We start from the raw sequence: 16931 nt of genomic DNA on the forward strand, positions 1-16931 counted from the left end.
CAATTATTACCTATGTAATTGCTTACTTTTAAGGGATTCTAATTTATTACTATAATTTTGTATACAATTAGCAAATTTGTATATTAAAAGTAATTAAGTGAAAAATTCTATAGTGAGTGTAAATAGTTTTAAAATGTAGGATGACAAGGTAGAAATCTCTCTCTCTTTATTTATTTATTTATTTTATTTATTACCAACCACACCGTAATTAACATGTAAGGTCCATCCTGCACTACATCAAAACAATATGGGGCATTCACGCTCCAAAATAAAGAAGAGGGACATTTATGACATTAATCATACTTTATCAAAACCCTAGCTATATAAATAAAGGCAGACTCCGCCGCCACCACTGCTAGGGGTTTTCTCGAGCTTCAGTAGCAGCTTAGCCGTCTCACCAGCAAATCAACCGAAGCCATGGTAAATTCTCTTAATTTTCTATTTAATTAATGTATAACTCACCGAATTAAACTCGTACTATGTTAATTAATATGAAAAATGAAGCTTTCTCTTCTGTAATTACGTTTACTACTTGTTCATGTACTTGTAGTGTTATAATTCTTCAGCTAGATTTGTATGCAAGAATTTCAGATTTTTGTTATAATGTTTTAGCAGTAGGAAATGTTTGCTGATCTTAAAATTGTTCGATGAACTGATTTACAATTTTGTAGATTTTTAATTTTTTTTGAAGTACACATATATTAGATAAATAAAAGCGGCTAAATAATAAAAGTGGAACTCCAGTATAGTATTTGGTAGGTAGTTCAAGTGGCAAAGGTTGAGGTACTTGTGACTTAGGTCACATGCTCGAGCGCGTATGAACTAAGTCTAGTATTTAAGTGGAGAATGGTACATGGGCGGGTCCATTATCCCGGTTTTGAAAGTTGCGGTTAGTCCTAACGATTGGCTCCAAACAGATTTCTCAACAACATACCCAATATATTCCTACAAGTTGGGTCTGGGAGGGTACTGTAGGTAGACCTTACCCCTACCTTGTACAGGTAGAGAGACTGTTTCTGATAGACCCTCGGCACAGGTTTCTCGGTCATCAAAAAAAATCAGAAGTTTGGTACTGAGAATCTTCTGAAGAACTTCCCGACGTTTTCATCTTTTTCCTTTTTTGGAGTGACTGTACAAAGTCTATTATTATGAGTTTTAGGACTAAAGTTTATATCTTGGCTATAATAATCATCATGGTCTTGTACCATGTACTCATTATTATTGAAGGGACGTAAAAGTAGTGTAACTTACTATATTTGGAACCTTTGGGTATTTTGCAGTCAGTACCAGTTAATCCCAAGCCTTATTTAAACAATTTGACGGGAAAGCCTGTGATGGTAAAGCTTAAATGGGGAATGGAGTACAAAGGTAATTTGCTTGCACTCGCTGATTCCTAACATTATGCTCTTCATTAAGGTTTTTGAGAATGAGAAGTGGGCGGATGTTGTTTGACAAAGCTCCTTTTCTTTGTTGTTTCTGTTTCAAGGGTATCTGGTCTCCGTGGATTCATACATGAACTTGCAGGTAATGCTTTTAATTTGAGTTTCTGTCTTTCTCCATTTCAAATTGTCTGAAAGAACATTATTTAGTGGATCTATGTGCATCTATATCCTCGTGGTATGCTTAACTCTTAATTATGAACCGTTCATTGCTATCCTTCAGGGCACGAGTTGCTGTCTAGACTACCGTATTTACAATTACTGTATTAAGAATTTCCTCATCAAACAGGTTGAAAAGAACTTATTTGAATAGCAAACTCAGTTGGGCGAATTCTTGTTAACTTTGCAATAGTTGGGACATTTCCTTTTGTCTGTTTGTCGATTTTTTGGGGTGGTGGTGGTGGTGGTGGTGTGTTTGAGGAGCAACAGCATTCGGTAAATGCCGAGTTGTGTTCACGAAAGGGTAGCACTTTGGTTTTTGCAATAATATAGATTGATCGGAGATTAAGCAGAAGACACGGAAAAATACAGTACTAACAACGGAATAGGTGTCAAAACTAAGAGAATCAAAGCTCGTGAACTTTTACATGTTTCAAGTCCCTTCCACTGTATGTTCCTTATACCTGAACTGTAGCTATCTGAGAGGTCTGAGCTTCACATTGAGTAAGGCAGTTGTTTCATCTTGAAAACCTCTGTTCTTTCTTTCCGTACAAACCTAAAGATGCAATAAGGATCCGATCCATGTTATGCATTTGAATTTGCGAGCTTATGGTGCCTTTCCCATATATTAGGAAAGTATAAACTGCTCAAGGATGACCCATCGACTTTGAAGCAATACAAAGACTTTTCTCAAAGGTCCTGTGTGACATTTAAGTGTAGTAGGACTGTAGGAGATGAATAGCTAATTTATTTGTCTGCAGCACATAAAAGTAAAACATATCCTTCGCTGTGTCTTTGAAGGATAATTGGGATAAGCATAGCTTAACCTATCCCTGACTACATAAAAAACATAAAAAACATGACTCTGGGAGGAGAACTTGTTTTACAAATGGGTTTACAACTAAAATCAGAAAATTAACGAGCACAAAACAACAAAATTTACAGTAAAAGCATTTTATATTCATTGTCCGAAGAAGTTCGCAAGCTCCTGGTAACATGTTTTGAAATCATGTTATTCTTTTTGCAGCTTGCAAACGCAGAAGAATACATTGATGGACAATGCACTGGTTCTCTCGGAGAGATCCTGATTAGGTACCTTCGTGGCTTTGTCTTTTGATCTTGATGTGTGGATCGAATTTGAAATTCATGCCAACATCTGAGCATAATAATCATACTGTCATGGTTATCTGTTCATGATACAGAAATATCTGTATGATAGTTGGTCTCACACATCACTCGATGATAATGATCTGTTTATCTCTTATAAAAACTTATTAATTTGTTTTTAATCAATTGTCTCATGGAAAATCACCAATTCACTTTTGGCAGTCCTTTCATATAGTTATATAACTTTATTTGTAAAAGCATTGGCGAGTGAAATGCCTGCTCGCTAACTAAAATGCGACTTCTCTTACTTAACCTTGTTGCTTTTACGTCTGCAGATGTAATAATGTCCTCTATCTTCGTGGTGTACCTGAGGATGAAGAATTGGAAGATGCTGATCGCGACTAGAAACTATGTTGTATTAGTAGTGTCATCGTTCTTCAAGTGCAATCCGATTTCTGGTTCACTGGCCGTGATGGAACAACGTATTCGTCTCCTTGTATGTATTATCAATGATGTGATAAACTTTCCTAGATTTCTATCTAATGTATGCTGATGGATAGTTGAGGAAGAGGTTGGTGACCTTACTGTTTTACTGGAGCAAAATGAACCAGATATATAACTTGACAGCCATATGATCTTCAGATTATTTTTGTATATTGGCTTATGTTTAGCAAGAATAGACAAATTGATTGGGAGACATTGCATTATTCACTTTCTTCACCAAAATGTATTTACAAGTCAAATCTCTCAATAACAGTCGCATTTGTTCTGATATTTTGGATGTTATAATGAAGTGCTGTTATAGAGGACATATATCATAAAAATTCGTTCCGAGAAAAAACTTGGCTTTTATTGTAAATGATTGTTATATATGGATGTGATAGAGAGATCTGATTGTATGTATAAATCAATTTATTATGATCAGCAATAATCTCACCTAATTAATGTCAATATCATCCTTTCCAAATAGAGAATATTTGATATATATTGCATAAAGAAATTCAATTCACCTCTAAAGAAATTCAATTTACCTTTTCAGAAGCTCAATCTCTTATCTGACTCTGTAATCTTTTCCATTACATTTTAAAATCTCCTATATACAATAATATCATTTGAGATAGAGTTACCTAATCAAATAGACTCATCTCTCAAACTATAAATTCCACTCTTTGCTATAACAATTCATATCATCAATTTCTCTAAGTCACTAACGCCATGACAAAGAAAACTTTTTTTTTTTTCTACTCTTATTTCCTTCTCCTTTTACATTTTTTTTTATTATTCGGCTATTCTTTCGCGGAAACTAAAGTTGAAAGCATAAGTACCGAGAAACCTCATGTGACAAAAAGCACAAATATTCATTGGCCGCGACGTGTTTTCCCATTCGCGCCACCGCCGCCAATTCCCTGGAACTCCTCCTAATGATGGTGCCAAAGGTTATGGTAATACTAAGAAAAATTGAGTTGTATTAGAATTGGTTGTAATTATTATTGAGATTAATAAGAAGGAAGTTTAATGTTTAGCTTTAACTATTGTTCGTGCGATTAGTTCTTCAAATTAATACTCTGAACGATATTTCCTCTATCGGGATTGATTTTGTAGTCCTTTACAAATTTATTAATAGTTTTATGCTTTTTTCTACAAGAGATCTTCGTTTTTACATATAAGAGATATAAAAATAACATAGTAACACACGAGATATCTGAAAGATTATGTTCTTCTATTCAAATTGTAAATAGGAGATGCGGTCTACCCTTTTTTTTTTAATTTTATTTTAAATTTCAGTTTCGTAATGCACTTTATGTATTTCATTTCAATTTTTCGCAACAGTGACACTACAAAAAAAGACCAAAAAATTCTCATCCCCCCTCCCCAGGTGTTAGTGACCATGGATTTCTAGGCATTTGGTTTCATATATCAAATGCCTAAAAACATATATCAAGCCCCGGATATAAAGTCGCCTTTATTAGGGAGCGCTTTACCCCCAACGTGGCTCTTTTCGATGCGAATTCGAATTTAGTCGGGCCCCATTAATTGCGGGTACCTGACATCAGAGGGGAAACAAAAAAAGATATAGAATAACTCCTTTAGAATTTGCAATTTTTGAGTGTGGTGGCTTGGTACGACTCTACTTTTCATACCTCTCGTCATCTCCTAGTTCCTATGTAACATTGCTTACGAAAAATCTTGCGTACGCCAATAAAAAAAAATTCTTTTCATAAATTGGTAATTTGTACATCATTTATAGGCGTTCGCTATAACTTTTTAGTTTTTAAATATAATATTTTTTGCTATTATTTTGTAACTTTTAGATATGAATTTACTTTAAAAAAAAAGGTATCGATGTTGGTTGTCAAGCTAAAAATAAATATTTAACAACCTATAATCTTGAAAAAAAACTGATCTACCAACTTAAATAAGGTACCAACCACTTAGAACCAACCACTTAGAACGTCTCTCCAGTAAGCTAAATACATCACTTTTATCTTGGAAAACCCCAAAAAAGTGTTAAAAAGCTTTTCATATCATGATATAATTAAACACTAATCACGAGATTCTTATACAAATAGGCGGTCATATTCACTTTTTACTTTTTTTAAATATATACATAAATTATATATTGATTGTACATATTTATACACATATAATATACAAATTATACATATAATATGCCTTCACCAGCTATTTTTAGTTTAAACGGTTGAGCGGTTATTTAGGTTAATTCTTCATTAATATATAAAATCAATTTATAATTAATTAGAAGAAGAGAAACCGTCAAATAAGCTAGTATTCATATAAATGGACTATAAAAGTTATCATTATTAAGTTGATTACAGAACAATTCCTTCATTTTATAAAAGTTAATTGTAATCAAGAGATTTTTTGCTTCTAAATGATCAGAGACGAGAACCCCTCTTATTTATTTTCTTTTTCATATTATATTTTGAATAGATATAGGGAAATTTCACTCTTTATCTACTACAAATTGCATGCATTTTAAGAATTCTCTTTGTACGTAAACTTCATTACTTAAGATTGATCCAAATCAATATTCATATCTTCGATAAAGTTAATAACTCTCCTAATACTTATGAATATCTCTTCCTTTACAACCCTATAAAACCCCCACTATAGCTACATTCATAATTCATCTTAGAGTACGTACAAACCCTAAATTTCTTAGTGATTAACCATGGCTAAGAAAAGTCTCGTTTTTCTCGTTTGCATTTTCTTGCTTTTTAACCTATGTTTTGCAACTGCGAATGGAGTTACAGCTACGCAAAAATCTGATTCATCCTCACAGGATACAGAAATAGATTGGTTTAATCCATGGTTCCATCCACATTTTCCATGGTTTCATCATCCACATCCACGGCCATTTGTTCATCCTCCGATGCCTGCTGGCGGTTTTCATCATGCATGGCCATTCCCGCATCCACCCATGCCTGCTGGTGGTTTTAAGTTTCCCCATCCATGGTTTCATCGTCATCCATGGCCATTCATGCATGCACCTGTTCCATCTCCACCTAAAGGAGACAAGAATTAATTGAAGATATGAAGAAAATTAAAGTGATTTTCATTAGGTTATTATCTTTAGGATTTATGTCTTAGGTTATTTTGATAAAAATAAATACTAGTCTTAGCCTTTTTGGGTAGTATTTGGGTTTCTGAAGATTTTCCAAGTAGCTTTCGTTGGTACAAATGTTATTTAATTTGATTCAGCTTATTATGAAATAAAATCCAGTTTTAATTATATTATTGCTTTTGTTTTTATCATTTGTAGTTATTTTATGTTGATTGATCTCCATTTCTATTATTAAAACATGTCTATGCATTCTGTTATGCATTAGAATTACATGATCAAGGGACAGAGATATGTACAATATATTGTTTATATCATATTAAGATTCCTATTGATGGAAAATGTGCAACGAGTAACAATTTATAATAAAATATCCAATATTATGCAGCTACGCAGTATCTGGTTTTTTATCCTTGAAATTCCAGTTCTTACTATATATACAAGGCATAAACAAAGGATGCTAAACTAATAGAGTGTTTTTTTAATTAATGATTCCTATTTGATGTAGATCAAAATTAATCGGACTAGTGAATTTTGAATACTAGATGATCAACAAAAAATATCACAATGTGTAACTGAGTTACAAAGTTTAAAAAAAAAATCAGAGATCCTTCTTCTATGTTCTCCTCTCCAACTAAAGATTTCAGTAAATAAAAAGAGACAACGACAAAAGGACTACACCGTGGAAGATGGTAGAAACAGTAGAACTAATTCAACAAATAGTTTAACCAAAAAATAAAAAATAAAAAAAATTCAACAAATAGTAGAAAGGGAAGGAGCTTTGGTTCAACACTGTTATAAGGAAGCAAATAAAATAATTGTAACGATCCGACCGACTGTTTTGCTTTCCAGATCTCCATTCCCCAAAATAAGACTCTCGTATGCGTTTTTATTATTTTATGACTTGCGAGAATGGTTAGTTCGGGTTTGGGTTGAAATCAGAACACTTAGTTCCTTAATAGTGGCTTATAATGTTAAGTTTGACTTGAGTCAACGTTTTGAGCAAACGACCTCAGAACCGGGATTTGACGGCCCCAATAGGTTCGTATGATGATTTTGGACTTCGCTGTGTGTTTGGATCGGGTTTCGGATGACCCGAGAGTGTTTCGACGCTTAATATTGAAAGTTGGTGCACTTAATGTTTTCAAGTTCTTTAAATTTGGTCTGAAGTAGGTTTTGGTGTTATCGAGGTTCGTTTGAGATTCCGAGCCTGGGAATAGTTTCTTATGGTGATTTGTGTCTTGCACACAAAATTTGGTGTCGTTCTGGGTAGTTTATGTATGATTCAGCGCGTTCGGAGTAAGTTGGAAGAACTTGAAGTTCATAAGTAGATTTGATTTGGTTTGGGGTGCAATTCTTAGTTTTGATGACGTGTTCCAAGGGTTCTTTCGAGTCCATTTTATGATTACGAACATGTTGGTATATTTGTACGGGGCCCCGGGTGCCTCGAGTGCTATTCGAACGATGTGCGGAACATGCTTGAATTTTGAAGAAGGGCTGAAGCAGCAACAGTTCTTATGGTGCGTTCGCACCTGCGAGAAGTTAGTTGCAGGTGCGAGCCAATGGGCGTAGGAGCGGCTGGGGGTGGACAGGCTGGTGTCCGCAGAAACGGACTCGCTTTTGCGATTGAGAGATCACATATGCAGAGGGGGCAGGATGGCAAGGTCGCAGGTGCATTAGGTGAGCCGCAGAAGCAGGCTCGCAGATGCAGAGTTTTTTTCGCATGTGCAACCAAGGCTGGAGCGTGCGTATTCCACAGAAGCAAACAATTGCCCATAGAAGCGGCAAAGCTGCCGCAGTGCAAAGATCGCTGGGGCAGTGAAGTGCATTTATATCTGGACTTTGGCTCATTTTTTTCATTTCTCTCATTTGTTGGTCGGATTTAGAGCTCTTTGAAGAGAGGTTTTCACCTAGAACTTTAAGGTAGCTAATTTCTATATTGGAAAACCTAGGTTTTGATAAAAATATGATTTAACCACGAAAACAATTATGACATTGGGTAGATATTATATATTTGAGCTTGTGAGGTTATGGGTAACAATTATCTTCTAAAATTTCCGAAATTCGGGCACGTGGGTCGAGAGTGAATTTTAAGAATCTTCTAGTTTGGGTTGGGTGATCACTCTAATAGCTAAATCATGAACTTGTGAGTGTATACTGATTAATTTATATAATATTTTGGCTAGCTTCGGATTGTTTGGCATCAGTTGAGGCATTAGAGTGAATTTGTGGGCCGGAAAGTGAGCTTTGGGACGAGGTAAGTCTCTTGCTTAACCTTGTAAGAGAAAATAACCCCATAGATGTTTTAAATTACTATTTGCTTCTAATTGTGGGGGCTACGTATGTACGAGGTGACGAGAGTTCCGTGCATAGTTAAAAAATATGCTTAAGTCTGAGTAGTTTTAGGACCCAAATCATGAAATAGTTGTATTGTTTGCACTCTACTTGTTAATTTAAGTGCTTAAATTATATTGAAGCTTGATAAAGGACTCGTAAATACCGAATTTCACTTACTTTGAGTTTTGGCGGGTTATTTGACCTTTAATAAATTGTGCTTTCCTTGTGTATTCGTCTTATGATAGCTTTTAAATAGGATGTTCGTAGAGTATTCTCTCTTCTTGTGGAGCAGATCGAACGCCTCGGCAGTATAATAGATGCATATATGGTTCGTGCCGTTTGACTCTCGGCAGTATACACATTATTCTGGATTGGGTCGTATGACCTCGGCATAAATCATGCGTGATAGTGCTCGAAGCCCGATTACACTTGATATTATATTTCTGACTTGAGAAGTTATAACTTATTTATTGGCCCGAAATTTGTTGGAGTTAGAACGTGTCAGTTGGAGATTTTTAAATTGATTATCAGTTAAAGAATTATTTATTCATTGCTTGCTATTGTGTTTTATTATTATTATTAACGTATTTCATGCCTATTTAGAATTTCTGTATTTTAAATTGTTGGCCCATAGTAAGTGTCGATGTCGATCCCTCGTCACTATTTTAAATTGTTGGCCCATAGCAGGTGCATCTGCCATTCATTCAGGCGCGCACCCCCGTTACCCTGCACCATAGTGGTGAGATACTCTCTAAGTCTGTTGCGCAACACCTGCAGTCTCTCTTTTGCATTTACTTTCTGTCTATCTTATTTCAGACAGTAGCATAGGTATTTTGTATATTCTACTAGTTGCTCATACACTTGTGACACCAGATTTTAGGAACATGCTAGTAGACACTATATAATTTTGAGTAATTATTTTACTGTATTTTCTCTTTCATTAGTTTACGCTTTACTTTACTATAATTTTCTACTTCTCATCTGCTTAATAAATAAAAAATAAATACTTTGAAATTATTAAGAAGAATAAATACATGACTAGTTCTCTGGTGGCTTGCGTAGCAGCGACGTTTGGCGCCATCACGGCCTATAAGGAAAATTGGGTCGTGACAACATGGTATCATAGTACTAGGTTCACGTAGGTATCACATGTCATGAGTAGTCCTAATAGAGTCTTGTGGATCGGTGCGGAGACGTCCGTACTTATCTTCAAGAGGCTATTGGGTGTTAGGAAACTTCTCTTTCTTCATCTCCTATCATGCAGTTGATGTCGTGCTAAGTATCTTTCTCTTATTCTCTCACAGATGGTGAGAACGTGCACGACATATGTACCCAACCATGGAGGAACTACTTCCCCTGTTGCTATAGGCCGAGGCAGTGGCCGAGGGAGGGATCTAGCTTGTGGTAGAGGACGAGGGCGTCCTAGAGTTTCTCTAGTTGCGACGAGCCGCAAAAGCTATTGGATAAATGGATCAGGCTACATCCTCCTGCCTTTAGAGGTCAGCGACATGAGGACCCCTAGGACTTTATTGATCGTTGTAGGGATTGACTGCACAACATGAGGATATTAGAATCCCACATGGTGAACTTTACCACCTTTCAGCTGGAGGGAAGGGCCTGTAGATGGTACCAGTCCTATCTTCTTGGCAGACCAGCATGTTCTCTTCCCTTGACTTGGGAACAGTTCACACGTCTTTTTCTGGAGAGATATATTTCATCCTCTTAGAGGGAAGAGTTGCAGGATAAGTTTGAGCAGCTCTAGTAGGGTCAGATGTTGGTGACCGACTATGAGACAAAATTATCTGAGTTGTCTTGCCATGCACTTATGATACTCCCCACCAATGCAGAGAGAGTGCAGAGGTTTGTTGCGGGTTTGCACTTTGGTATCTAGGCCACTATGCCCCGAGAGGTTGAGATGGGGACTCTTTACGAGTAGGTTTTGGAGATAGTTCGGAGGATCGATGGTTTTCATCAGCGGGGCTGAGAGTAGGAACCGAGGGACAAGCGATTTTGATATTCTGGAGGTTTAGTGGTACTCCGTCTGGGGGCCGAGGTCAGCTTGTGAGGGGTCAGTCTAGCATGCCCACATATCCAGCACCACCGCCTTCTCGGGGTGCTCTAGTGCAACCCTACTTCAGCGCCATTCCAAAGAGCTCCTACCGTCCACCGGCCATTCAAGGTTCCTCTAGCGGGAGTTCAGGTCCCAAGAGTCAGACTCAAGGTCGGTCATTTTCCACACCGAGAGGTTGTTTTGATCAAGGAACTTGGTCATGTGAGGTGATTCTGCCCCAGGCTTCAGGGCAAGGCAATATAGCATGGTCATCTGCCTTTGATTACAGCACCAACCGCCACACTAGCCGTCCACCCATCCAGAGGTGGAGGGCATGTGGGTATGGGCCACCCTAGAGGTGGAGGTCAGTCATGTGGCGCTCCAACTATAGTCAACCTCGCAGTCAAGAATCACAAAATCCGCGTGAAGTATGAACTTGTCGACCCGCACTAGCACATCATCTATAATCCCCAATAGCCTCTTCATTGTCCTATCCACCATTTGCAACCTCATGGATGTAGGCCTTGGTTGCCCAATCCCCAATGTCTTAAACACAAAATATGGCATCAGGTTAATGCTTGCCCTAAAGTCGCACAAAGCTTTGGCAAAATCGACACTACCAATAGTGTACGTGATTGTTAAAGCACCGGGGTATTCTAGCTTTGGGGCGATGGAATGTACAATGGAACTCACTTGATGCGTCATCTTGATTGTTTCACAATTCATGGATCTCTTCTTTGTTACCAAGTTTTTCATAAACTTGGCATATCATGGCATTTGTTCTAGAGCTTCCACCAAAGGTACATTTATCGACAAACTCTTTATCATATCAATAAATTTCTTGAACCGGTTCTCATTGTTTCGTTTCACTAGCCTCTGAGGGTATGGTGGAGGAGACCTTGGCAAAGGAGCCTTGGCTTTGGGCACTACAGTTTTCAGTATGTCTATCACGTGTTCCCTAGACGGGTTCACATCATTTTGAGTCTCCTCCCCGTTGTCATCAATGTCAATGTTTACTTCCTCATTCACATTCTCATCACTCACTTGAACATCATTGCTTTGCTCATCATCCTCTTGCACCAACACATCATCACTCATAACCTTTTTTGCATTAGAGGTACTAGCAACTCCACCTCTACCACTCCTTGTAGTCACCACCATAGCGTCGCATGTATTGTTCCCTCCCTTCGGGTTTACTACCGTGTCACTAGGTTGTGCCCCCTTAGGGCGAGTATTCAACGCTAGAGAAATTTGGCCATGTTGGACCTCCAAGTTGTGGATAGAAGTATTGTGGGGTGCTAAGTGGGCATTAAAGTCGGTGTTTTTCTTCATCATTTGCTCAAACATGGATTCAATCCGTCCCATCTCATTGTTGGACGAGCTAAGACCTTGAGACAGAAATGGAGGTGGGTTGTTAGGTTGTTGAAACATTGGAGGCCTTTGAAAGCCCGACCCCCGATTCCTTTGATTACCATTATTCCAACCCCTTGGTTGTTGTTGCCTCCCCAATTGCTATTGTTATTGCCACCTCAGTTGCCTTGGTTACCTTGGTTGCCCCAATTTTAATTGTTGTTCCCCCAGTTGCTTCGGTTGTTGTTATTTGCATTGTTCCAATTTCCTTGTTGATTTTGATTTCTCCAATTTCCTTGAGATCTCCACTGTTGTTATTGATTCAGAGCATTGCCCCGTTGTCCTTGGTATTTGTTCACATAGACACATACTGAACCTCTTCATTTTGATCATCATACCCATCATCTTGGTTGTAATCACTACTGCCTTGCTCATATTGATCTGGATTTCCTTGACTTTGTTGACCTTTTTGCCTCCTTTTTTTGACCATCGTATTTACCCCTTCTATGGAATTCACTTGTTTTAGCCCCTGAACTTGTTACAACTGTGCTTTGGCCAACTGGTTCATGGTTGTAGTTAACTCGGCTATTGCTTGGCCGTGGTCATGGAGCTCTTTGTGTAGGTAAATAATATTAGGATCACCTTGTGGCACATTAGCTCGACTTTGCCACGCCGAGGAAGTATCTTCTATCTCATCAAGTATATCACACGCCTCAGCATAAGGAGTGTTCATAAAGTTTTCCCCGGTGAGTTGGTTAACTACACACTGGTTGGTAGTGTTGATGCCACGGTAGCATGTTTGCTGGATCATTACTTCGGTCATGTCATTGTTTGGATAATCTTTCTCCGTCGTCCGATACCTTTCCTAAATCTTATGAAGCACAATTCATTTGGCTCCTGATTGAAGGTGAGAATCTCATCTCTCAGCATCGCCATATGTCCCAGTAAGAAGAACTTTGCTATGAATTTCTCAGCCAACTCATCCCAAGTAGTGATGGAATGGTTGAGCAATCTCTCAAGACAATTTATAGCCTTTCCCCTTAGAGAGAATTGAAAAATCCTTAATCTTAACACGTCCTTAGAAATGTTAGCTTGCTTACTCCCCCAGCATGTATCAACAAAACCCTTGAGATGCTTGTGGGCATTTTAGTGTAGAGCTTCGGTGAAGAAACCCCGCTGTTCCAAGAGTGTAAGCATCATATTGGTTATTTGAAATTTGCCCGCCCTAATTCGGGGTGGGACTATTGCACTTGCGTATCCTTCGTTGGGCAACACCCGGTGTGCTGCCCTTGCTGGAGGTGGGGGAGGGTTTGGAATATTATCATGAGGTGGTCGGCCTATCCTTTGTGCTTGAGGTTCGGGTTGAATCTCATCTATATTATCATCATCTATCTCCTCTCCCAAAGGCAAATTTCCGGGAGCATCACTGTTAAGATCCATATTGCACCTGAGAGCAATTCACAAAAAAATTAGAAAATTGGAAGGAAAGAAAAATAAAACACACAAATACTCGGAGATATAGCTAAAACCGTTTAACTCCTGGGCAACGGCACCAAAAATTAATCGGTTCCAAAAATGCACTACTATAAAGTAGCAAGGATGGTTGATGTAGTTTTACCCAACAAAGGTCGGGATCAAATCCACATGGAGTTAGGTTTATATCCGATTAGAGATGAGAGTTTTGCTCTTAATTGTACTTCCACAAATGGTTGGTTTTGTTTTCTATTTCTACTTCTATTCTATAACATGCAATAGTTAAAACTAAGTACAATATTTTTGTTGGTTGTTTTCAAAGATTTAAAGGGACTAGGGTAGTGACTTCCACCTAGGTGGATGTCTAGCGGGTATCGAATATTTAGGGTAAGCTTGTTATGATTGGGTTCGCGATATAACCATCACACCTAAGTTCCCCTCTATACCTCTCAGTAGTTTGAGTGACTTTGCCCAATTTGGCTTTCTTAAGTCCAAATGGGTGTTCATGCATAACAAATGATATTGGCTCAAGTCGGGTATTACTATCTCTAGGTTTAACCCTTTAATTGGGGCTATCAATCTCTTGAATGCACCCCAATTCCTTGTTAGCTTAATTTTTCTAAACTTAGTCCCTCTTTATCAAGAAGAGTCTAAGTCATAAAGGCACGAATCAGTGTTTGCAACTACCAATTCTACAATTAAAGCATAAATTAGGCTAAATATCACTAACCCATAAACAGTTAAGCCCTAAAATTCAAGACCCATTAAATATCCACACTAGTGTTGGGTCACAACCCTAGCTATGGATTTAGATACTCATGAAACTAGCAAAAATCAAAGTTGAAGATGGAATATAAGCCATAATATTCAAATACAAGATGAAAATCTAAAGATTGAAGATAAATCTACTCTAAAATTACTCAAAAAGGTAAAAACCAGCCGTTCACATGTTTTCCTTAACAAAACTTAACCTAAAAATATGAAAAAGATCTATTTATACATAGCTGAAAATTCCTGACAAAGATGCCCTTGTGGAGGATTCGTGGACGCATAAAAGCGAGCGTGTCCGCGCTTGGAATTTCACGGCCTTCAATAGTGAGCGCGGTCCGCATTTCTTCAATTCTAAGCTTGGGTTGGACTTGGTTTCGCATACAGTGTAATTTTATCCGCATCAGCGTGTGCTTCCATCGTGGCCGCGTAATTTGGATGCGGACCACATTCTTCTATTAAGCATGACTTGCAGGGTTTCTAAACTTCAATCACCACTCTTAGCGAAAATACCACCGCGGTCGCGTCAGATGTTTCGCGGCCACGCTTTTGCATCGCGGTCAGCGGTGGAAATTGTGTTCAAGTTAGCCTCTATGAACTTTACTTTCGCGGGCCGCGTATTTGTGGACACCTCAGTGGTGGTCCTCACGCGGCCGCATATTTTGTCCACTCTCCGCTCTCCAGTTTCCAGTCTTTAGTATGTGCAAGTTTTACTCTTTGATGAGTTTATTTTGGCTTCTTTGCCTCATTTTGACCAAACTTTTCAAGTAAAGCATAGTAAATTAGTTTTCGGGAATACTTTTACACATTTTTTACCCAAAACCTAAGCAAAAAAGAGCACAAGATATATTAAAATCCATAGTTATCAGCTAGTCCCAAGAGCTTCCTTACAATTTATCCCATGGATCTTTCTCTTGCAATTTAAGAGTGATGTTATGATTGTTTTAAGTCATTTCTTAAGCTGATACAAACACAGTTTAATTGAATAGTGCAAACAATTTGAAGTGATAATGGTAGAGAGTTTGTAAACTCAGCTATGCAGGACTTATGCACATCTATGGGGATAGTTCACCAGAAAACATGTGTCTATGCACCACATCAAAATGGTGTGACTGAGAGAAAGCATAGACACTTGCTTGAAGTTACAAGAGCTTTCAAATTTCAAGGTCATATCCCTATGAAGTTCTGGGGGCATTGTGTTCTGGAAGCAGCACATGTCATTAACAGGTTACCATCACAGACACTCAATGGTAAGTCATCATATGAATTGTTCTTTGATAGGAAGCCTTCCATTTATCATTTGAAAATAATAGGATGTCTTTGTTTTGCAAGTGCATTACCCAAAATTGACAAGTTTTCCAGTAGAGCTATCAGGGCTGTTTTTATGGGATATTCTGGTGTCACTAAAGGGTGCATCCTATATGATTTGGATAGGCACAAGTTCTTTGTCAACAAGGATGTGGTGTTCAAGGAGTCTATATTTACTTTTCAGGTTACAACTGATGATCCTACTAACCAAATCAAGCCTCGTATTCCCAGTACTACTAATGATATTTATAGTTTTGAAGGTGGAAATATAGATGGCCCTACTGCTACAACTATAGAGCAGCTAGATGTCTCTGATGGTAATGTATAAGACATTATCCAACATGTAGAGGATTTAACGACTTTAGATAGCTTTGCAGGATTTGGACAATATGTTGCCTTATGAAGATCAACACAATACCACTGAAAGCATTTCTCCTAGAATCCATGACTCAAAGGTCATCACCTTAGAGACTCCACTTCCTGATCATCATGTGGCACAGACACATCCTAACACTCTAAGAAGATCACATAGGGAACCTAAAGAACCACTCTGGTTGACAGATTATGTAACCACAAGGAAGATAGGCAACACTACCTTATACCCCATCCACAATTATGCTACATATGCTAATCTTTCTACTTCTTGTCCGACATACTTGGGTGTATTTTCCTCAGTTGTTGAGCCCAGAACATTTCAGGAAGATTCTAAGGATCCAAGATGGGTAGAAGCAATGCAAACTAAAATTCAAGCTCTACAGGCCAACAATACTTGGGAACTGGTTCTGGCAAGGGAAAACAATTATAGGTTGTAAATGGGTTTACAAAGTCAAGCTTAAGGCCAATGGTGATGTGGAGAGATTCAAAGCAAGGCTAGTAGCCAAAGACTACAATCAGAGAGAGGGTATTGACTTCAATGAGACCTTCTCCCCTATAGTGAAAATCACCACTGTGAGGACAATCCTTTCATTGGTAGCTATGCATAATTGGCCAATGGTGATGTGGAGTGATTCAAAGCAAGGTTAGTAGACAAAGTCTACAATCAGAGAGAGGGTCTTAACTACAATGAAACCTTCTCCCCTATAGTGAAAACCACCATTGTGAGGACAGTCCTTTCATTGATCGCTATGCATAATTGGCCAGTCCAACAACTAGATGTATACAATGATTTCTTGCAAGGAGACCTACATGATGAAGTTTATATGCTTCTACCACAGGGTTTTACAAGTCAGGGGGAGTCTGGATTGGTTTGTCGACTTGTAAAATCTCTATATGGTCTAAAACAAGCAAGCATACAATGGAACTTAAAGCTTACAGAGACATTGTTACAGGCTGAGTTCAAGCAAAGCAATTTAGACCA

General features: G+C 38.1%; 1 protein-coding gene across 1 annotated transcript; it reads left to right on the forward strand.

The window, feature by feature from the left end:
• Positions 1-329: 329 nt before the first annotated feature.
• Positions 330-3479, forward strand: LOC104215265 (probable small nuclear ribonucleoprotein F). The gene is made up of 5 exons (XM_009765024.2): positions 330-420; positions 1281-1368; positions 1487-1524; positions 2626-2690; positions 3041-3479. Exons 1-5 carry the CDS (start codon positions 418-420, stop codon positions 3108-3110), a joined length of 264 nt encoding a protein of 87 aa, XP_009763326.1. The 5' UTR covers positions 330-417; the 3' UTR covers positions 3111-3479.
• The last annotated feature ends 13452 nt before the right edge of the window (positions 3480-16931 follow it).

Source organism: Nicotiana sylvestris, chromosome 11 (assembly GCF_000393655.2).
Source record: "Nicotiana sylvestris chromosome 11, ASM39365v2, whole genome shotgun sequence".
In the NCBI taxonomy this organism is placed as follows: Eukaryota; Viridiplantae; Streptophyta; class Magnoliopsida; order Solanales; family Solanaceae; genus Nicotiana; species Nicotiana sylvestris.

Bases quoted from the DNA above. Each gene is read 5' to 3' on its own strand.
- LOC104215265 (XM_009765024.2), top strand. The intron at 1,369-1,486 runs GTAATTTGCTTG...TTCTGTTTCAAG, and splicing joins ATGGGGAATGGAGTACAAAG to GGTATCTGGTCTCCGTGGAT. The intron at 1,525-2,625 runs GTAATGCTTTTA...TTCTTTTTGCAG, and splicing joins ATTCATACATGAACTTGCAG to CTTGCAAACGCAGAAGAATA.